The sequence below is a fragment of the Hemitrygon akajei genome, chromosome 4 (assembly GCF_048418815.1).
Source record: "Hemitrygon akajei chromosome 4, sHemAka1.3, whole genome shotgun sequence".
NCBI lineage: Eukaryota > Metazoa > Chordata > Chondrichthyes > Myliobatiformes > Dasyatidae > Hemitrygon > Hemitrygon akajei.
Window position 1 is genome coordinate 81,634,812 of NC_133127.1, and position 24,320 is coordinate 81,659,131.

At 40.0% G+C, this 24,320-nt stretch overlaps 1 protein-coding gene across 7 annotated transcripts in view; it reads right to left on the reverse strand.

The window, feature by feature from the left end:
- Positions 1-24,320, reverse strand: part of znf827 (zinc finger protein 827) — a 95,323-nt gene that overhangs the window by 44,955 nt on the left and 26,048 nt on the right. For 6 of the 7 annotated variants that reach the window (XR_012098653.1, XM_073042950.1, XM_073042949.1 and 3 more), the window contains one exon: positions 11,851-12,066. Coding sequence is in view for 6 of the 7 variants with exons in the window: in XM_073042950.1 (XP_072899051.1) it covers positions 11,851-12,066 (216 nt within the window). In the remaining variant the exon portion in view is untranslated. The remainder of the gene's footprint in view (positions 1-11,850; positions 12,067-24,320) is intronic. The other variant, XM_073042948.1, reaches the window with a different exon arrangement.

The following is a 24,320-nucleotide window of genomic DNA, read 5'->3' on the forward strand; positions in this document are numbered from 1 at the left end:
AGTGCTAGAAATAAAAACGGATTTCGTACAAATAACTGCACAAACAATACTGTATCCTGTTTGAACTGCTGAAGCAGGCCATTCAGCCCATCTTGGCTGGCCATGTAAGGAATTACCTGATTATGCCTACTCCTCATGTACAAACTTTGTAATTGCCTAAGTATTGCATTTTTAAACTCCCAATTTCACATTCAATTCTTATTTGTAAGTTCCTGTTAATCTGCTTCTATCAACCTTTCAGTTGTAATCATCAGTATGTTTTGTTTGTTAAATCAACAGGCTGCTGCAATTGGTGACATTTCAGTAATGGTTATAATAGGACAGGGGTCTCAGGCAGAAAAGTTTTAGTATCTGGTTTCCAACTAAACAGAAAATACAAGCATATTATGCTTACAACGTTGGGTGATAATAAAGCAACAGGCAAAGGGTGAAAATACAATTGTAGGAGTTTAATGTGGGCTTATTTACAATTTTAGTAGTACTTGAATTTTATAGTTTCATCAGAAAACATACAGTAACCAGTGAAACCTGCCAACATCTCAAAAACCGGAACTAGCTCAGTCCGACAAGATTTTCTATGAATGGTTTGCTTTGATGTGTTTTTAAACTTGTTGATTTCTAAACACATGCTGATCAAAAAGACTAAGGACTCAAAAGATGACAGTACAGAATTCTGCAGGGTTTTGAACGTTGATTAACATGCTTCCAGCTTGGTATGACAACCTAGGGCTTGATATTTTGGCCGAGAAGAGAAGAATGTTTATGAAGAATGTTGAAAAATACAGCAAGTTCTTATAGATGAAAATGGGCTTTCCCCAAACAATTCTACAATGCTTACAATACTGCTGAGTATTATCATTACTTTCCAGAATTAACATTGCAAACAAGAAAACAGTGTCTGGCTTTAAGCAAAATAAGGATCGTCTTACTGTCCTCACTTATACCAATGTGGAAGTATACAAGGTTTGATTCATGAAAAATACAGCAAAGTAACTCCACTTCAAAAAGTAACTTCATTTACATCCTTTCTCTGCTCGTTTCTTAAAGTTATAACCGTGCCTTTAAGATGTTAACTTCCAGTTAACATATATGCTTTCATATATTGGTACAGTACCCAGACAACAAATACAAGAGATTCTGCAAATCAAGAGCCACACACACAAAATGTTGGAGGAACTCAGCAAGTCAGGCAGCATTTATTAAAATGAATAAACTGTCGATGTTTTGGGGCCAGACCTTTCATCATGGGGGTGGGCTAGGGAAGGAGGACAAGCTAGGTGATAGGTAAAGCCAGGTAGGTGGGAAAAGTAAAGAGCTGGAGAAGTAATCTGACAGGAGAGGAGAGTGGACCATGGAAGGAGAGACACCGGGGGGAGGTGATAGGCAGTTCAGAAGAGGTAAGAGGCCAGACTGAGGAATAGAAGAGTAGGAAAGGGGGAATGGAGAAGAAAAAAAAATTACCAGAAGGAAAAATCGATGTTCATGCCACCAGGTTGGAGACTACCTAGAAAGAATATGAGGTGTTGCTCCTCCACCCTGAGAGTGGCCTCATTGTGGCAGAAGAGGAGGCTGTGGATCGACGTGATGGAATGGGAATGGAGATATGAATTAAAATAATTTGCCACCAGGTAATTCTGCTTTTGGTGGATGGAGTAGAGGTACCTGACAAAGCGGTCCCCCAATTTATAATGTGTCTCACCAGGAACACTGGATACAGTAGATGATCCCAACAGATTCACAGGCGAAGTCATGCCTCACCTGGAAGGACTGTTTGGGGCTCTGAATGTAGGTAAGAGAGGTGGTGATTGGGCATGTGTGGTATTTGTCAGTTGCAGGAATATGTGCCAGGAGAGAGATTAGTGGGAAGGGCCAAATGGAAAAGGGAGTTACAGAAGGAATGATCCTTGCAGAAAGTGGAAAGTGAGAGAAGTAAAGATATGTTTAGTAGCAGGATCCTATTGAACATGGGATCTTCCCCCTTCCTTTCCAGTCCTGAAGAACAGACTCAGCCCTAAACATTGACTGCTTATTCATTTTCATAGCTGCCAGATGACCTGCTGAATTCCTCCAGAATTTTGTGTGTGTTATCTTGACTGGTTATTTTTTTCATATTGTAAATATAGGTAAAACTGTTGCCAAGCTAGTAGGACTGTTGAGTCTGATTTTCATTCTCTCATTCACTTTCACACATGCAGTCACATGGGATTGCTGGATAATGGTCAAGTTGAACTTTTGGCCAAGCCTTTCATTGCTGTTAGCTAGCATAGAGACAGTTGTCAAAAGTAATAACCTGAAAATCACTCCAATGAACCAAAAAGAGTAGCATATTTTACAACTCATTCTTTTTTGCAAGGCTAAGGAATATTTTAGAACTAAATCATATGCAATTAAAATCTGGAAACCAAACACAAACAGAAAAACCGAAGCTGGAGTAAGCCATTTGATCCTGAACCTGTTCCAACACTACAACCTTTCCTGACCCTGTATCTCAGTCTCATAGAACTGCTCTATCCAAATATCTTTAATGCCTGTTGTGATGAGAAATTCATCTACTTCTTAAGTACATTTAGCAATTTAGTTTCCTTAGCCTTTTGTGGTAGAGAATTCCATAAGTTCAGTCTTAACCCATAACCTGAGCCTCTTCTGGCTCTGGAAACCTCCCATCCACCTCTCGGCCAACAGAAACATCCTCCTCATGTACAGCCTCTTAAGATCTGTCAGAATTTTGTACTTTCAATTAGATTTACTTTTATTCTTCTAAACTCCAGCAAAACCTGCAAAGTTAAAACTTGTTTATGACACGAGTACCAGAACCTTCAATCTTGATGTTTTGTAATTCAGTTACTGCCACTATATTGTTGGATTAAGGTTTATCATCTACCTCTATAATGACACAGGATTTCTGTGGCGTGAAAGAAAGAAATGTTTAATGCATAAAAGCTATCAAACATTTAGTTCTCCAATCTTGTAAAATGCTCTTCTGTATTTATTGTTAAACTATTACAAGGATCAATGATAGCCCGTGCCATGTAAATAACTATTTTAATCTGGAGTGTTATACTCCAGTAGAAAATTCAAATTATGAAGCAAATGGCAAAGGTTTTGCTGTAACAAGGAGAAAGGCCACATAATTGAATAATTTAATCAAACAGAAAATCAAATTGGCACTTCTTTAGTTTGAGCTAAATAATATTCCATTCTATAGTTTGAGAACCAAAAACTTGATTCTTAAAATTCATACAGTAGCTCAATAGCTGGTTTCTGCCACTAGAGGTCAGAAGAAGGTTTACAAAGTCAAATGACAACTGTTCTCTGCCTCTCAAACCTGGACTATGGTTCACCCATTAACAAACAGGCTTAAATTTCACAATGACAATATCATGAGGCTGTGCTTCTTTGAGTGTATAATTTGAACAACTATTTTGCTTTACAAGCAGCACCTCACTTATCAGTTTTAAGTATTATTTTTTAACAAGTTTGTGAATAAGTGGGTGCAAATTCAATTATCAGAAGTTCAGCATGTCATTTCAATAAGACTGAAATTGTATTCAGAAAAAAACTGATAAAAATGCATGAAAGTATTAAGAATTTGCAGAAATTCATCAACTCCTTTTAAAGTAGGGAAGAAGAAATTATGAAGAGCAAGGCAATAGAGATTGTGGACGTTGAATATTTGGATCCATGCAGTATTGTTACTCAGAAGGGTACCCAACAAATGAACACTTACATCCTGGTGACCACAAATAACTCAAGCACCTAGTTCAAATTATTTATTCTGTGCTCAAAAGAAAGTTCCACATAAAAAGAGCAAATCTAAATGAAAATAATTAAGCTTTACGAAGAGACTTCTTAAAAATTATTCCTAACAGATGTGAGTTCTTTCTTATAAAGGTAGGTTACACACAAAGGTGGTTATAGCTTATTGGATATTGGGTACCTTGTTTTTCCTCAGTCTATTTCTTTTACTGAAATGGCTCACAGGATCTAAAGCATGGTAGTTTAGCTCGGATGGTACTTGTCTTGTGGGCTAAATCACAAAAAGCAATTTGACCATAATCCACGTGGGCTACTGACAGCCTACTGCAAAGAAGAAAGCTGCCATCTAATGTAACTTCAGGTCCTGTAACCACCTATTCAGATGGATATTAAAGATTTTTTTGGCAGTGCTCAAAGGTTCAGAATAGGCAACATTACCTTAGGAAAACAGATTAACCAATCTTGGCTCACATTTATTGGTAGCTATGTGTTTGAAAAGGTTTTTTGGTCTGCCTCTTGCATTGTTGCCTCATTCCAAAAAGTAATTTAGTGTACGTGAAGTACTTCATGTATTAAATAAATAACTTATTCTGCAAGAGTTGCAGAAATAATCAATGGGAAGTATTTCTTCTGACCTCGTCATGCAATGAAACATTCCATCTACAGTAAAACACTGAGAAGGTGAGGAAAGTGGAAATTTAAGAATTGATGCCAGTCCAGGAAGGGAGAAAAATTACAAAACCCTGCATCTAAATGCAAACAATCCATCATTTTAGCTAAAGCTGGTTAACATTTTTTGTTCTATCACCTCTTTGGTGAAAAAGAGATCAGATTAGTTACAAATCAATTCCACAGCCAACTTGTCATCTTGAATTAACAATTAGGTTTTAGTAATAGTACATCCCACTCTAGAAAACTAAAGAAAGCCCAATACACAAGTACTTTACCAGGCAAGTTCAATGGCTACATAAGAAAGCAACACATTTCAATGGATACTGCTTATCTATATGTTAACTAATGGTAACATTCTTTATTAAGTGAGGGTAAGAGATTGTCCTTTGAAAAATAAGTGAGTAAAGGCATATCAATGTGTGCTCAATAGAGTAGTTAAATTTGCCACTCTGCTTAGTTATCAACTGCAACAAGAGGGCTGCATAGTGATTTCTTAATGATTTGGTTACATGACTAAATCCAGAAAGTGTTTGAGAGTTTAAAAAAGCTTGGAAATAATCCAACTGGTTCATTAATATCCTGAGGGAAAGAGTGCTGCAAGCCTGGCCCAGTCTGTCTTCCATATCATTCCATCTCACTCTTAATTGCCCAGTTACATCAAATAGCTGATATGAACAGCAACAGTCCTAAAAGTATAATGGCCACCCCCACTATCTGCAAATGAATGAGGAATCCAAAATAAATATGGCTCAGTCAGCAAATCACAGATCCTGAGTGAGATTAGAAAGAACACTTGTGCATTATCTCCTGGAGGTAGAGGTAGGTAAAGGCAAGAGAAATAAAAATCATTTGGCAAGCTGTCAGTGAGTATTATTTTGCACAGCTGTCGATCAGTTGGGATTTCCCATTCAATTTTCAGTAAAAACACAAATCTGGAGGCAAAACTAAACAATTTTCTGAAACAAAATAACATTTATTCCAGTTCTGAATACTTTTGAATATTAACTAACATGGTGGGTCATAGTATGGGGTATTAATATTTATTAATAGATACTTTATTAATCCCAAAGGAAATTACAATGTCACAGTAGCATTACGTGTGCAGAAATACAAATATTAGAAGAGAAATAGAAAGAATAAAAAATAAGTTACTACAAACAGTCTAACAGGAGGGGGACAGCACTTCCCCAGCTACAGATTGACTCTATTATAGAGTCTAATGGCCGAGGGTAAGAATGACCTCATCTAGCGCTCTTTGGAGCAGCACAGTTGTCTTAGTCTATTACTAAAAGTGCTTCTCTGTTCAGCCAAGGTGGCATGCAGATGGTGAGAAACACTGTCCAGAATTCAGGATTTTTTGTAGAGTCGTTTGTTCTACCACAGCCTTCAGTGTGTCCTATAGTGTTTGACTCCTATAACAGAGTCAGCCTTTCTTAACAGTTTATTGAGTCTGATGGCATCACCCATGTTAATGCCATTGCCTCAGCACACCACCACACAGAAGATTGTACTGGCAACAACAGACTGGTAGAACATGTGAAAGAGAGGCCTGCACACTCCTAAGGACCTCAGTCTCCTCAGGAAGGAGAGATGACTCTGGCCCTTCTTGTACACAGCCTCTTGTGTTGGTGCTCACTCAAGTCTGTCATCCAGGTGCATCCCCAGATACTTGTAAGTCCTCATCACATCCACATCCTCATTATCAATAGTAATAGGGAGCAATGCAGGCTTAGTCTTCCTAAAGTCCATCACCATCTCCTTTGTCTTACTAATATTGAGCTGCTGATGATTCAGCTTGCACCATTTGACAAAAATAGATAGATAGATAGATACTTTATTCATCCCCATGGGGAAATTCAACATTTTTTCCAATGTCCCATAAACTTGTTTTAGCAAAACTAATTACATACAATACTTAACTCAGTAAAAATATGATATGCATCTAAATCACTCTCTCAAAAAGCATTAATAATAGCTTTTAAAAAGTTCTTAAGTAGTTTACTTAGATACATTAAATACAATCAACCCCGGCACTTTAACATATCTTACTCCTGGCGGTTGAATTGTAAAGCCTAATGGCATTGGGGAGTATTGACCTCTTCATCCTGTCTGAGGAGCATTGCATCGATAGCAACCTGTCGCTGAAACTGCTTCTCTGTCTCTGGATGGTGCTATGTAGAGGATGTTCAGGGTTTTCCATAATTGACCGTAGCCTACTCAGCGCCCTTCGCTCAGCTACCAATGTTATACTCTCCAGTACTTTGCCCACGACAGAGCCCGCCTTCCTTACCAGCTTATTAAGACGTGAGGCGTCCCTCTTCTTAATGCTTCCTCCCCAACACGCCACCACAAAGAAGAGGGCGCTCTCCACAACTGACCTATAGAACATCTTCAGCATCTCACTACAGACATTGAAAGACGCCAACCTTCTAAGGAAGTACAGTCGACTCTGTGCCTTCCTGCACAAGGCATCTGTGTTGGCAGTCCAGTCTAGCTTCTCGTCTAACTGTACTCCCAGATACTTGTAGGTCTTAACCTGCTCCACACATTCTCCATTAATGATCACTGGCTCCATATGAGGCCTAGGTCTCCTAAAGTCCACCACCATCTCCTTGGTCTTGGTGATATTGAGACGCAGGTAGTTTGAGTTGCACCATATCACAAAGTCCTGTATCAGTTTCCTATACTCCTCCTCCTGTCCATTCCTGACACACCCCACTATGGCCGTGTCGTCAGCGAACTTCTGCACATGGCAGGACTCTGAGTTATATTGGAAGTCTGATGTGTACAGGGTGAACAGGACCGGAGAGAGCACGGTCCTATGATGGCAGAATATAGTATTAATGGTAAGACTCTTGGCAGTGTGGAGGATCAGAGGGATCTTGGGGTCTGAGTCCACAGGACACTCAAAGCAGCTGCGCGGGCTGACTGTGTGGTTAAGAAGGCGTACGGTGCATTGGCCTTCATCAATTATGGAATTGAATTTAGGAGCCAAGAGGTAATGTTGCAGCTATATGGGACCCTGGTCACACCCCACTTGGGAGTACTGTGCTCAGTTCTGGTCGCCTCATTACAGGAAGGAAGGAAGGAAGAAACATAGAGAGAGTGCAGAGGAGATTTATCGGATGTTGCCTGGATTGGGGAGCATGCCTTATGAGAATAGGTTGAGTGAACTTGGCCATTTCTCCTTGGAGCAAAGGAGGATAAGAGGTGACCTGATATAGGTATACAAGATGATGAAGGGCTTTGATCGTGTGGATAGTCAGAGGCTTTTTCCCAGGGCTGAAATGATTGCCACAACTGGACACAGGTTTAAGGTGCTGGGGAGTAGGTACAGAGAAGATGTCAGGGGTAAGTTTTTTAACTCAGAGAGTGGTGAGTGCGTGGAATGAGCTGCTGGCAACGGTGGTAGAGGTGGATACGATAGGGTCTTTTAAGAGGCTTTTAGATAGGTACATGGAGCTTAGTAAATTAGAGGGCTATAGGTACGCCTAGTAATTTCTAAGCTAGGTACATGTTCGGCACAACTTTGTGGGCTGAAGGGCCTGTATTGCGTTGTAGGTTTTCTATGTTTCTATGTTCCCTCCACCAGAGTCCTGTATTCATCCTCCTGTCCTCCCTTATACACCAAACTATTGGGGACTCATCACAGAACTTCTGCAGATGACATGACTCAGTGTTGTACCTAAAGTCTGAGCTATACAGGGTAAACAGGAAAGGAGCCAATACAGTTCCCTGTGGGGCCCCAGTGTTGCTTATAGCCATATCTGACATACAGCTCCAAAGCCGCACAAACTGTGATCTGCCAGTTGTTACGTTCCCCAGTAACCGGGTAATTTACCAGCAAAGATAGATAGGTCTGCTGAAGCCTGATGCTACTATTTTCAAATGTTTTTATTTATAAAGGGGCACAAATGTATGGTTAATACAAAACATTCAGATCATATACATCGTCACAACTCAATCTAAAGCACAGGTATAGTAATAATCAATCAGAAATAAGCTCTATCGTTGTCTAGGGGTAATGTAGATATATATTGTTTACTGGATATCTAAAAGTCTTTTGCGGTCACTGCAGTTCCACCAGCTGCCGTCGTTGTGGTGTCGCGTTGGTGCACTTTTGTTAGAAATAGAGAGAGATGGGATGAAACAGTTACCCAACCGGTTTTCCAACCTGGAGGAGTTCGGTTTGTCGGAGCCTCGTTGGGGGAATGAACGCTCATCTGTGGCCTCCCCTGTAGCTAAGCCGTTCTTCCGTTGTGGGGTCGTCAATCCCAGGCAAGGAAAAGACGCACACGAACCCCACCACCGGCTGTCGCTATCAAAACGCTGTCACAGGATTTCTAGCGTGTCTTCTGGTGCGTCTGAAGGGGTCGTCCCCCCCAGACCCTCCTTTATACTTCCTCACGGGATCGCCGGTGTCAATCTCTCTCTCAACCAGCCCACGTTGCCCGAGGGCTTTACACGTGGTCTTCATGAGACAATAGTCAGAGTCACTTTATTCTGCTTCCCGGGGGAACGTGGTCTTCCGCACGTCTCCCGCTCTCTCTCCCATTTTCCTGTGTCTATTCAGCACGTCTCTCCCCCCTTGGGTCATTTGACCCCCCCTTGACTAGGGCTCTTGCGATTCTCACAAAGGAGGGGGCTGGGGTCATGACACAGTCAGATAGTCCATTATCCAGGATACAATGGAAGTGTAAACCTGCATTGAATGGAGCTTTTCCCCCAGCATTGAGGGCTGTATGGCATTGAAGGCACTTGAGAAATCAAAACACATGATCCTCACAGTGCTGTCCTGCTTATCCAAATGGAGCAGGCTCTATCAGCAGGTGGTAGTGAAGAACTCTATTGTACAAGGAGATGATAAATCTTCCACAAGACCATTAGTCAAATGTGAAATAGTGGCTAATTGGTGGTAGTTTCTTAAGACTTATGATTGCTATATGCTCTGACAATAATTCTCCTGTCAAATATAATCAGTCATAGTAGTAATAAATTAGCAGGATCATTTTAACAAGCAAGCTGGACTGTCATATCTCGTAACAGGCATTAAAAGAATTGTTCTTGTATTAAATGCAAAACATTCTCCCTTATGGGTTTCCTCCTAATGATCCATTTTCCTCCTACATCCCAAAAAAAATGTAGCTTGACAGGTAAACTGGGCACTGTAAATATTCCCTACTGTGTAGGGGAGTGGTAAAACCCTCAGGGGATCAAAGAAAGCATGGCGAGAATAATAGTTGAAACGAATGTAGGTTGACTGTAAAATGGGTGATCGGTGCAGATTCAATGGGCCAATGGGTCCATTTTCATGACTCGACTTTCATTTAACACAATATAATTGTAAAATAGAGACAATGCAGATTTCGACCAGTTAACTTGAGGGAAGAAAACAAGCAGGGAGATTATTCTTCATCACACTTGCTTCTACATATCCCATTAAATACTCTCCGCACTCCCTTTCTGCTAAGTTCAAAGTTAATTAATTATCAATAAATTTTTATCAAAGTACATATAACATCACCAGATACAACCCTGAGGTTCATTTTCTTGCAGGCATATTCAATAAATCCATAATAGAATAATAACCATAACAGAATCAATGAAAGACTACCTGTCTTTTGTTCAACCAATATGCAAATACAAAATAAATAAACAATAATAATAAATAAATAAGCAATAAACATTGAGAACATGAGATGAAGAGTCCTTGAAAGCGAGTACAAGTTTCCCCCACTATCCGAAGGTAGAGCGTTCCTATGAAACCGTTTGTAAGCCGAAATGTCGTAAAGCGAAGAAGCAATTACCATTAATTTACATGGGAAAAATTTTTGAGCATTCCCAGACCCAAAAGAATAACCTACCAAATCATACCAAATTACACATAAAACCTAAAATAACACTAACAAAGCAGGAATGATATGATAAATATACAGCCTATATAAAGTAGAAATATTGTATGTACAGTGTAGTTTTACTTATCAAAATCGGGAACGCAGCAAGCCAAAATCGATTTGGAGGAAAAAAAATCGGCACGTACATGCATACATGCGCACACAACTGCCCACACAAGGCTTCACGGTCATGGTAGTTTTTCTCGGGTAAACACACGTATAAAGTGGGCGTCTTTTTGTCGTAAAAGTGAAAATCCTCTTTGGTTAGTGAAAACAGGTACCAATGTAGGTCTTTCATAACAGTGAGCTGTCATAAAGTGAACGTTTGGAAAAAAAATCGGGGCCACCTGTACTAACTTGTGGGAACATTTCAAAGATGGAGCAAGCAAAATTATCTCCTTTGGTTCAAGAGCCTGCTGGCTGAGTAGCAGTAACTGTTCCTGAACCTGCTCCTGAGAGTCCTGAGACTCCTGTACTTTCTCTCTGATGGCAGCAGCAAGAAGAGAGCACGTCCTAGCTGGTGGGGTTCCTGTTGATAGATGCTGCTTTCCTGCAATGCCACTTTGTGTAGATGTACTCAGTGGTGGGGAGGGCTTTATTCATGATGGACTGGGTCTTATCCAGTACTTTTTGGTGGATTTCCTGTTCAATGGCATTGGAGTTTCCATACCCGTCAGTCAATATACACTCAATACACATTCATAGAAATTTGTCAAGCTGAATCTTCATAAACTTGTAAATAGAGGCGCTGCTGTGCTTTCTTTGTAATTGCATTTATGTGCTGGGCCCAGCAAAGGTCTTCCCAAATAATAACATGTAGGAATTTTAAGTTGCTGACCCTCGCCAGCTCCGTTCTTCTGATGAGGACTGCCTCATGGATCTCTGGTTTCCTCCTCCTGAATTCAATAATCAGCTATTGTGAGTAAGGTGAGTAGAGCAGGGAGCTAAGCACACAACCTTGTGGTGCAGCTGTTTTGATGGAGATCATGGAGATGGGGCCACTACACTACTGATCAGCTAAATATTCTACATTACCAATGTCCAACAGGGTCTTGCAATCACAAGAAAAATGTCCAAGACGATGACTTGCATACCCCCACTCTGACACCTTTCTGTAGCAGGCAGCAACACGGTCCACACCAAGGGCAGCTCCTCCACTAACAAGCAACTCACTGATGGGGTAGACCTGCAGTACTTTAAGTTCTTAATGTCCAGCAGTTTTGCAATCGTAAAAATAAGACGTTTTAAAAAGACAAAAACACCTTTGGTTTGCCTCAGAGAGATCACTGCACCCAAGCACATTATAGACTAATGTGGACTACTGGAAGTTGAAAATGCTTCACAGTATGACTTAACCAGGAGGTCAAAGTTACACACCCTTTGCTACAGTAGTAGATTTTAGCTCCAACCTTAAAAAGCAACTTTTCATAACATACTAATTTGTTTAAAACAAACTAAACATTTTGCTCATATTAGAAAAATAAATTGAGCAGTTACACAGTTGCAATCCAAGTCAATGGACAAGTACCTGATAGTTTAAACAGGAGTTCTGATGCCACCTTACAAGACATGTCCTGGTTGAACAGCTCTGAAGCAGGAGGAACTTCGGATAAAATCTTCGCCGGGGTCTCATTCCCAATAAAATTACCTGATCGTGGTGACTGAATAGGATCAGGTGTTGTCCTCTCCTTAGGCTCATCTTTCACTTTAATCTTTGGAATCAAGGGCCCCTTTTGGTTTGCAGCTATAATTTTAAAAGAATAAAACACATTAGAACAACACTCTATATGGACCATAACTCTGCTTTATACATGCAGAGCATTTACTATTTCACTAACCACTCTGTTAGCTATCCTATTATGAACATTACTCTTGTTGCATATGAAAACAGTTTCCCGATGGTTCCTTTGGCATTAGACACCCTTAAATACTTACACTAAAAATAACTGTTGCTTTTTTCCCCCATGTATAAACAAAGAAAATTTGTATTGGTGTCAGCTGCTTTTAATGCTTTTAATAAGGTATTAGATGAATTAATACAAGATTAAAATTGTATATTTTACTAACACATTTTATATTTTTAACTCAAATTTTTCACAATGTGGTGTTTGTCCCCACCAACTGGTGGTACAGCAGTATAGCAGTTACATAACAGTTTGTCACCTTTCCATTGGCTAAGTGTTAGCACATGACACACATCGTGACTGTGTAGCTTTTAATTGGTCCTTCCTTATCTCAGGAATTTGTCTTAACTGTGTATATAAGTGTCAGGCTCTGCAAAAATTGCCATCTTTGATCTTGTCTTATGCCTTTGTCTTAGTTCATGTGCTCTGTATCTGTTCCTTTGTTTAAACTTTAAAATAAACAATCATGAAGCAACAAGTTTTCACTCATTCTTGGACTCCTAAAAGAACCTGCGGATCAGAAAAATTACCAGATCCCACAGTTGATTTACAGATTTGTCTATCAGCATGCATATCAGAAATCAAGGCAAATCCTCATAATTCTCAGAAACATTTTAATTATACAAAGGGGAATAAGTTCCTCAAAATCAAAATATGCAGATATTGGGAATATGAAAAAAAGACATTGCTCAGCAGATCAAACTGCTTTCATTGTAGCCATTTTCTGACAGTCACGAACTCAAGAATAATAATGTCAGACTATAAGAACAACATTGGGATTGACTTCTTGGTGTGAACTTTGGAATTCTCTACTCTCGAGACCTGAAGATGCACAATCACTGAGTACCTAAAACATGTCGATTGGATAAGAAATTGCACTGAGGTAGTAAATGAGAGGCGACCTGATAGAGGTGTATAAGATGATGAGAGGCATTGATCATGTGGATAGTCATAGGCTGAAATGGCTACCATGAGAGGGCACAGTTTTAAGGTGCTTTGAAGTAGGTACAGAGGAGTTGTCAGGGGTAAGGTTTTTTATGCAGAGAGTGGTGAGTGCATGGAATGGGCTGCTGGCAACAGTGGTGGAGGCAGATACAACAGGATCTTTTAAGAGACTCCTGCATAGGTATACAAAGCCTGGAAAAATAGAGGGCTATGGGTAACCCTAGGTAATTTCTAAAGTAGGTACATGTTTGGCACAGCGTTGTGGGCCAAAGGGCCTGTATTATGCTGTAGTTTTTCTGTTTCTAAATCAGCATAAATCGTGAAGATGGTCTGACCTCTGACCCAGATCAATATATCTACTTTTACCTCATTGTCTATTGATTTCTGGTTAATGAAAGGTATTATCAAAACTAGATTGGAATTTAATAATCAATCCAGCAATAATTAAAACTTCTACAACTATATGCATGAAGTATTTCCTAACTTCACTCCTAAAGTCACAACTAATTTTTAGAAAGTGATCCTAGTAATTTTCCAATTAGAACACAATAAAATAGGAGGATTAAACTACCATGTCATTGTGACCTGCCCTGTCATTCAATACAGTGGCTGATCTAAGCTAGCTTCAATCCTGCACCAATTTCCATTACCCTTACTTTCATATATTTATCCAACTCCACCTTAAATGATCTGGCCTCCACCACCCACTAAGACAGACTATTTCAGATATCCTTTCAATTCACCTTATTTTGAAATTGTGACCTTTCTTTTGACTTTCCCATTCATTAAAACATTTCAGTATATACCTCTTAGGATGTTACATCATATAAGCCCATCTCTTATTCTTGTGAACTTGAATGAACATAAACCCAAAAGTGTCTAGCCTCTCACATCAGGACAACTTTCACAAAGATAATTCCTCAGATGAGAATCTCCTTTGGACCACCTCTAATGCCTTATTAAAGTAAGAGGCCAAACTGTATATAGTATTCTAGATGTGGGATCCACCACACCCTGTACAACTATAACACAAACTCACCATTCCTCAACAACAGCCCCTTAGCAATCAAGGCATAAATGCCATTTTGCCTTAACTATTTACTAGACCTATCATCTAACTTTCGGTAAATTCATGCACTAGATCATTTAATAGATTCCCTGAATATTCAATTAGTCTCTATTTAGATAATTACCTATTGATTCTTCCTAGCATGCAAGACTTCAGATTTCCCCGCATTAAACTTTATTAGCCAGGCATTCACCCAGTCACCCTGTATGTACATTGTTGCAAACATCACAAAGCCCTCAGCACAGTACCTCCTTCCATCCATTTTCGAATCGTCAGCAAACCTGGAAACATTACATTTCATTTCCTCCTCCAGATCATTAATGTAGATAATGAGCAACAGAGCCAAGAACCGATTCCTGAAGTACTCCACTAGTTATATTCTTCCAGATTGAAAAAGACCTACTTATTCCAAATCTCTTTTCTATGCAACAGTCAGTTTTCAATCCATGTTAATACTATTCTTTAAATACCCTGGGCTCTTAATTTATGTAAATTCTTGTGTGGCATATTATTAAATGGCTTTTGGAATTGTAAATACATTACACACTTAAGTTCCCCTCTATCAATTCCTCCTCTTACATCCTCAAAATAATTGTGTAAGTTTGTCAAATACTATTCACCTTTTGTGTTGACTATATTCAACATACCTAAACATTTGCTTATTTCCTCCAGTGATTACTGATTCGAGCATTTTGCCATCACTAGATGTTATCTGAACTGAACATTCTGAGTTGCTCCTTTTCAATGAGACAACCACATTGTCCATTTTCCAGTCTTCTGGAACACTCCTGAAACTTAGCAAGTTTTGAAAAATTTCATCTGTTGGGTCCACTACTTCTTTTAAATTATTTGGGGAAGGCTATTGGGTGCCAACAACTTATCCACCTGTAGCGTTGTTAGCTTACCTTCTACAAATCCTAATCACAAGATCCTCCATGTTACTTAAAATTGCCCATCTGTTTTCTTAGGGAGCAACATAGACAAAATACTGAAAGAACTCAGCAGGTATCTCCAGCATTTCGTGTGGGTTGTTCAAGATTTCCAGCATCTGCAGAATCTCGTGTCTGTGCTTTCTTAGAGGTATTTGTAATGTTCTCCATGACAAAACAGAAGCAAAAATCGATCTAATGTATCTACCATTTCTTTCTTTCCGTTGTTAATGCACTGGCCCCATTCTCAAGTGGACCTACATTTCATTTCCAACAGTTATCCAGAGAACACACCATTCGTTTTGATATTACACAGAAGTTTCTTTTTAAAATCATTTTCTTCCCTAGATCCTAAAAACTTCCCAGTTGCCTGGCCTATGACCAGTCCTTGTTACGTCATACCTTTCATTTTATTATAATATCACCCATGACCTCGATTGTTAATCACAGGTCATGCCCCTTTCTCACCAAATCTCTCTTTTTAATTGGAATTAACTCCTATTGGAAACTATGAATGTTGTTTGAATATGTGCCATTGTTCATCTACTAACCCATCTCTGAGCTTAGACAACTCCATCTCATTATAATTGCCCTTATTCAAGCTGAAAACAATGGCTCTATGGTGTCCATCCCCTGACTACATCTGGAATTCTATCATATAGAACAAGCCCTTCAGCCATGAAGTTTATGTTGAATTACTCTAAATAAGGAGTTCCCAACCTATTTATTCCTATTACGTAAAGGTCAGTGGGCCCCAGATTGGGAACTCCAGCTCCAAATCCTTTCTGTCTTTACTTGATCCTTACCCCTCCATTCCTTGCTTATTCATGTGCCTATCTAGCAGCCTTTTAAATACCATTATCGCACCTGCTTCTACCACTACTCCTGGCAGCCTGTTCCAGGCACCTACTAATCTCTGTTTAAGAAAAGTGTCCTGCACCTTTCCCTTAAACTTTCTCCTTCTCACCTTAAATACATGCCCTCCAGTACTTGTCACTTCTACCCTGAGGAAAAGAGTCTGTTTACCCTATCTACACCTCTCAGAAGTTTATAAAAGTCTATCAGTCCTCCACTCAGCTCTGCCACTCTAGGGAAAACACCCCAAGTTTGTTCAACTTCTCCTCACAGCACCTACCCTCCAAACAAGGCAGCATGCTGGTAAACTCTTCTGTACCCTTTCCAAAGCCTCTACATCCTTCTTGTAATGGGGCAACCAGAATTGTACCCAATTCTCCTTGTGCAACCTAACCGAAGTTTTATATAGTTGAAATGAAGGCAAGCATACCATAAGGCTTCTTTAACATCTTGTCTATGTACATGGCCACTGTCAGGGAGCTATGGATATAAACCTCAAGATCCCTCTGTGCTTCATTGCTATCGAGGTCCCTACCATTAATTACATATGTTCCCTTTGCGTCTGACCTACAAATGTGAAATATCTCGCTCTTGCTTTGATTTAACTCCAACTAGTATTTCTCTGGCTATATCTATAACTGATATATATCCTGTATCCTTTGACAGCCCTTTACACTGTCTGCAGCTCCATATTATGATGATGCCACCTTGCGAATCTTTAGTCACAAAATCCTTTATTAATCCTACCTCATTATACATGACCAAATGTAAAATCATTTGTTCTTTAGTAGATTCTGTAACAGACTGCACAAAGAAGCAAACCCTGATGCACGCTACGAATTCTTCTACAATATTCTTGCTGATTTGATTCATCCAATCAATCTATAGTTTAAATGTGTCCAAAACAATTGAAATTCCTTTCAATCAAACTCCATTTATCCTTCATTCTATAGAAACATTACACTTTGGAGGTGCAAAAGCTCACTGCCACCTCTGCTAATTATGCTTTAAAGCCACACTGATCCCACATTACTATCAAATGCCTCTATACACTACTCATATTGCTCTGAAAACATCGCTCAGTAACAATGCCAGCCCACTGTCTCCTTTCCCTTTTGGCCTGCTCTTTCAAAACAAACACTGATCACCCAGCCCTGGTTACCTTGCAACCAAATCTCTGTAATGTCTATTACATCATGTTCATATGTACCTATCAATTTACATATCTTATTGAAAATGTTACACACATTCCAATAAATGCTGCTTAAGTTTTGAGGTTTTTTTTAAGAAAGTTTTTTAACTTTGAATTTGTTGTAGTTCTCACATTTTCTGCCATGGCTTGTCAAACTTCGCCTGTCAATTTTCCCCCTCATGACTCACTGCCTCTGCTTTTTCATACCCTCCTGTTCAGTTTAAAGCCCTGATTTACAATCGGAGCATTCACCTACAAAGAAAGATTAGATAGGCTGAGCCTTGCTTTGGAAGGCTGAAGGGGGACCTAGCTGGTGTACAAAATTATTAAGGACATAGATAGGGCAGATAGTGAGAAACTTTACCACACAGCAGACATTTGTAACCAGAATATACAAGGTTTTGGATAAGGGGTAACAAATCAGGGGAAATTAAGGAAGAATTGTTTTCAAACAGAGAATGGCTGGTTGAAACCTGGAATGTATTGAGTGTGGATAAGATGCAGGCAGTTACTCTCACAGTATTTAAGTAGTATTTAGATGAGTACTTGAAACACATGACATAGTCCTGAGAAGTGGAATTAGTACAACAGGGAATGGCTAGTGGAACTGAAGTTTTGTTTCAGGAGTGGAATTTGAATCTGTAATTTTTTGATTCAGAGATAAGGTGTTATTAATTTATAAAGGAAAATTTGACTGAGATCCTAAAGATTTTGAAGAGCTACAGAAACTCTATAGACATGGAATATTAAACAAAGAGAGAAAGAATTAATAGTCAGAGTCCAGCATTTCAGGAGAAGGGTTAGGAAATATTTCAAAGGTTGCTGGTAAAGTGGACTTCTCTACTACAGAAAACAGTACATGATAGCTCATGTGTTATTTTGAAATTATGAGGTTGATATCCCTGCCTTTCTAAAATCAAGTAAATGTGTTTCCAAAGCAACTAGATGAATTTGAGAACTGTCATGATCTCATGGAATGACAAAACAGGGTTCAATAGTTTACTACTCTCGTTGTTTGATTTTCCTTTTTTTATATAAATCAATGACCAACCTAGATGGCAACTAGGAAATTACTGCCTTGCCTTACCAGACTATAGTTCTTCATATTCATTAAATTATCTATAATCCAATACCTAGCAAAGCTTCTGCAAGACAAAACCTTTCATGTCTCCCTTTCCAAGGCAAAATCAACTGCCTCCTGTCTGAATCAATTTCAGAGCCAACAAGAAATAAAATTTGTCACCAAGCACTATATTCAGTGTTACTCTTGCACCAAGGCAGCAGTTCAGTGCAATACATAAAATTACAAAAACACTGTGCAAATGTTTTAGGCACCCTAGCTATATATATACTTTTGCACAGTACTTCATCTTAGTTCAGATATATACAAAAGGTATTTTTGAATTCAAGATGACAAATTAAATTTCACATCAATCTTTCCCTCATCTCAACCATAACTCTTAACTCCTCAGAAACTATTTTAATTTCAGTACAGTAAATGGATTTTAAAAGATTTAACTACCACTTGAACACCAATATAATCTTGAAAACTGCAGTAAAATTACAGAAAACCTATAGCTCAAAGAATACTGAAATTGGAAACCACTATTCCAAGCATAATATTTTTTTAAAAATCAGAACTAGCACATGTGAATGTGCCTGTAGTTAATTTTCAACCCACTTTAATTTCAACTGATGTAGATGTAACAATTACCATTATCGCCTATTGTCCGGTAGCACTCACATCTACGGTGATGAAGTGCTTTGAGAGGTTGGCCATGGCTAGAATCAATCCGTCACAGCAAGAAACTGCAATTTGCTTATTGCTACAATAGGTCTACACCAGATGTGACCTTATTGGCTCTTCATATGGCCTTGGATCACCTGGACAATCCTAATACCTACGTCAGGCTGCTGTTTATCGACTGCAGCTCAACAGTTACAATAATTCCTCCAGGTCTGATCAAAAATCTCCAAAACCTGGGCCTCTGTGCCTCCCTCTGCAACTGGATACTTGACTTACTCACCAGAAGACCATAGTCTGTGTGGATCAGAAATAATACCTCCACCTTGCCGATAATCAACACTGGCGCACCTCAAGGTTGAGTGCATAGTCCACTGCTCTGCTCTCTCTACACTCATGACAGTTCAAATGCCATCTATAAATTTGCTGACAACACAATTATTGTTGGCAGAATTTCAGATGGTGACGAGAAGGCATGCAGGAGCACGATAGATCAGCTGGTTGAGTGGTGTCACAGCAATAACACTGGACGCAATGAAGCATTGATCGTGGAAGCTAGAAAGGGTAAGATGAGGAAACACACACCAGTCCACAGAGAAATCAGAGGTAGAAAGAGTAAGCAATTTCAAGTTCCTGGGTCTCAGCATCTCTGAGAATCTATCCTGGACAGTTACAAGGAAGGCACAACAGTGGCTATATTCTATGAGAAGTTTGAGGAGATTCAGTCCTTTGCAAGAGGGGACATAGGGTCAGGAGAAGTAGAGTCTGTGTGGATAGAACTGAGGAACAGTAAGGGCAAAAGGACCCAAATGGGTGTTGTCTACAGGCCACCAAACAGTAGCATGGATATTGGGTGCAAGTTGAATAGGGAGTTAACATTCGCATGTGGCAAAGGTAATGTCGCAGTAGTTATGGGGGATTTCAACATGCAGGTGAACTGGGAGAATCAGGTTGGTGCTGGACCACAGGATAGGGAGTTTGTAGAGTGCCTACGGGATGCATTCTTGGAACAGCTTGTACGAGAGCCGACCAGGGACAAGACTATTCAGGATTTAGTGTTATGTAATGAACAGGATTTGATAAGCGATCTTACAGTAAATGAGCCATTAAGAGGTAGTGATCATAATGTTACGCCTGTGCCCCAACTCTGAGGGGCCGAAGGGTACAAAGTAGCCCCCTCCTTTTTGAGAATCGCAAGATTGCTATTAATTCAGGTCAGGAGACCCAGGAAATGAGAGAGAGACACGCAGAATCCACAAGGGGTTTGGAATGTCCTGGCCCCTCAGCGATACAAAGCCACGGGAAACTGCCATTGTCTCTTGGAGACGGAATTGTGTATTGAGTACTGTGCTATTCATCTAAGCCCTCAGGGAATGACCAATAGTGGGCTGGTTGAGGGATGGCCTCATCCCAACCTGATTGACATCTGAGACCCCGTGGGTAAGGATAAAAGAGGGTCTGGGGAACAACCCCTTTAGACGCACCAGGAGAAACGCTAGAAATCCCGTGACAGCGTTTAATAGCGACAGCCGGTGGAGAGCCCACGTGCGTCCTTTTCCATTTGCCTCGGAATTGGTGGGCCTCACCACGGAAGAACGGCTTTAGCTAAAAGGAGAAACCACCCCCAACGACATTTCGAAGGATCGACATCATAAAAAGAAAAAACTGGCAAGTTCTAAAAATCCGTCTCTCTCTCTCTCTAACCAAAAGCTGCAGCCTGAATGAACTTGAGTGACTTTTATATTTCCATTGGACAATACATTATCCCCTAGACAACGATAGAGCTATCTTATTGATTATTATTATACCCGCACTTTTAGATCTAGTATTGACGACGTATAGTATCTGTATGTTTGCATTGATATTATTTTTGTGTATTTTTACCAATAAATACTGTTAAAATAGTACCATAAGACTTCAACGGACCTCTCTATCTTTGCTGGTAAGTGACCCAGTTACGGGGTACGTAACAATAATATGATAAGTTTTTATCTGCAATTTGAGAAGGATAAGGGCAGCTCGGAGGTGTCAGTGTTGCAGTTGAACAGGGGAAACTATGGAGCTATGAGGGAGGAGCTGGCCAAAGTTGACTGGACGGATAGCCTAGCAGAAAAGACAGTGGAACAGCAATGGCAGGTATTCTTGGGAATAATGCACAAGGTGCAAAATCAGTTCATCCCCCAGAGAAGGAAGGATTCAAAGGGGAGAAAGGGGCCACAGTGGTTGACAAAGGAAGTCAGATATTGCATAGCATTAAAAAAAAGGAAGTATGACAGAGCTAAGGTGAGTGGAAGGACAGGTGATTGGGAAGTTTTTAAGGAACAACAGAACTTACTAAAAAGGCAATACGGGGAGAAAAAATGAGGTACGAACGCAAGCTAGCCAGGAATATAAAGGAAGATAGCAAAAGCTTTTTTAGGTATGTGAAGAGAAAGGAGATAGTTAAGAACACTGTTGGGCCCTTGAAGAATGAATTGGGTGAAATTGTTATGGGAAACAGAGAAATGGCAGAAGAATTTAATGAGTACTTTAGATCTGTTTTCACTAAGGAAGACACAAGCAATCTCCCAGATGTATGGATGGGCCAAGGACATAGGGTAACAGAGGAAATGAAACAGATTGACATTAGGAAGGAAACGGTGATGAGAAGACTGATGGGACTGAAGGCTGACAAATCCCCAGGTCCAGATGGTCTTCACCTAGGGTACTAAAGAAGGTGGCCCTGGAAATGGCGGGTGCATTGGTAATCATTTTCCAATGTTCCTTAGATTCAGGATCAGTTCCTGAGGATTGGAGAATGGCTAATGTTATCCCACTTTTTAAGAAAGGAGGGAGGGAGAAAACAGAGAACTATCGACCTGTCAGCCTGACATCGGTGGTGGGGAAGATGCTAGAGTCCATTATTAAGGATGAAACAGTGGCATATCTAGATAGCAGTGATAGGATTGGGCCGAGCCAGCATGGATTTACCAAGGGTAAATCATGCTTGACTAATCTGTTGGAGTTTTTCGAGGATGTAACCAGGAAGTTAGACGGGGGAGATCCAGTGGATGTAGCGTACCTCGATTTTCAGAAGGCATTTGATAAGGTCCCACATAGGAGATTGGTGGGTAAAATCAAAGCTCAGGGCATCGGGGGGAAGACACTGACACGGATAGAAAACTGGTTGGCAGATAGAAAGCAAAGGGTAGCGGTGAATGGGTGTTTCTCGGAATGGCAGGTGGTGACTAGTGGGGTGCCACAGGGCTCAGTATTGGGACCACAGCTGTTTACAATTTACGTCAATGATTTAGATGAAGGCATTGAGAATAATATCAGCAAATTTGCTGATGATACTAAGCTGGGTGGCAGTGTAACGTGATGAGGATGTTAGGAGAATTCAGGGTGACTTGGATAGGCTGGGTGAGTGGGCAGATACTTGGCAGATGACGTTTAATGTGAATAAGTGTGAGGTTATCCACTTTGGGAGTAAGAACAGGAAGGCAGATTATTATCTGAACGGTGTAGAGTTAGGTAAGGGAGAAATACAAAGAGATCTAGGAGTCCTTGTTCATCAGTCACTGAAGGTGAATGAGCAAGTGCAGCAGGCAGTGAAGAAGGCTAATAGAATGTTGGCCTTTATTACAAAGGGAATTGAGTACAAGAGCAAGGAAATCCTCTTGCATTTGTACAGGGCCCTGGTGAGACCACACCTGGAGTATTGTGTACAGTTTTGGTCTCCAGGGTTAAGGAAGGACATCCTGGCTGTAGAGGAAGTGCAGCGTAGATTCACGAGGTTAATTCCTGGGATGTCTGGACTGTCTTACGCAGAAAGGTTACAGAGACTGGGCTTGTACACGCTGGAATTAAGGAGATTGAGAGGGGATCTGATTGAAACATATAAGATTATTAAGGGATTGGACAAGATAGAGGCAGGAAATATATTCCAGATGCTGGAAGAGTCCAGTACCAGAGGGCATGGTTTGAGAATAAGGGGTAGGTCATTTAGGACAGAGTTAAGGAAAAACTTCTTCTCCCGGAGAGTTGTGGGGGTCTGGAATGCACTGCCTCGGAAGGTAGTGGAGGCCAATTCTCTGGATGCTTTCAAGAAGGAGCTAGATAGGTATCTTATGGATAGGGGAATCAAGGGATATGGGGACAAGGCAGGAACCGGGTATTGATAGTAGATGATCAGCCATGATCTCAAAATGGCGGTGCAGGCTCGAAGGGCCGAATGGTCTACTTCTACACCTATTGTCTATTGTCTATTTGGTATGTTACCAAAGACTGGCAAATTTCTACAGATGTACCGTGGAAAGCATTCTAACGGTCTACATCATCGTCTGGTATGAGGGTGAAGACGACACTACACGTGATTTAAATAAGCTGCAGAAAATTGTAAGCTCAGTCAGCTCCATCATGGGCACTAGCCTCCCCAGCATCGGGGACATCTTCAAGGAGCGATGCCTCAAAAAGGCAACATCCATCATTAAGGACCCCCATCAGCCAGGACATGCCCTTTTCTCATTGCTACCTTCAGGAATGAGGTACAAAAGCCTGAAGGAACACAGTCAATGATTCAGGAATAGCTTCTTCTCCTCTGCCACAAGATTTCTGAATGGACATTGAACCTATGAACACTACCTCATTACTTTTGCACTACTTATTTCTACTTGCTTTACTTTAACTTTTTATGTATATGCAATTATGTTATTATCAATACAGTTTTATTAGGTATTGCAATGTACTGCTGCCACATGCTGGTGACATTAAACCTGAATCTGATTCTGAAAACAAAAGACAGATCATTCCAAAACATAGAATCAACAATTATACTACTTCATATGCTATGTATATAGTGCAGGTTTAACACCAGAAAAATATATTCTGATGAGAAATAACTGATTCTACTTTTGTAAGGTGTGGAAGAATTATTCTGACCACAAACTGTTGTCTTACATATGTATAAACAAACCATACTCTGCACACAATAACGCTGTGGAACATGTAACCAGACTGCAGAATGATGTAATTACTGTCCCAATATCTATGTTATACATCATAAAGCACAGTTGTAAATACATTCATGTACACAATTAGCAAAATGAATTTAGTAACTTATTAACTATGTCACCCTTTTCAGATATTATTGTAAACTGAGTGACTAAAATTATAATCTCAAGATTGGTTCCATGATGCACTTAATAGCTCTATTACTCTATTCCGTTGCTGTTCCATATTTAGCAAACTATATCAAAGTTCAAAGTAAATTTATTATCAAAGTATGTATGTGTTTCTATATGTTACCTTGAGATTCATTTTCTTGCAGGTTTTTACAGGAAAAAATAAAGAAGTTGAATAGAATCTACAACAACCAATGT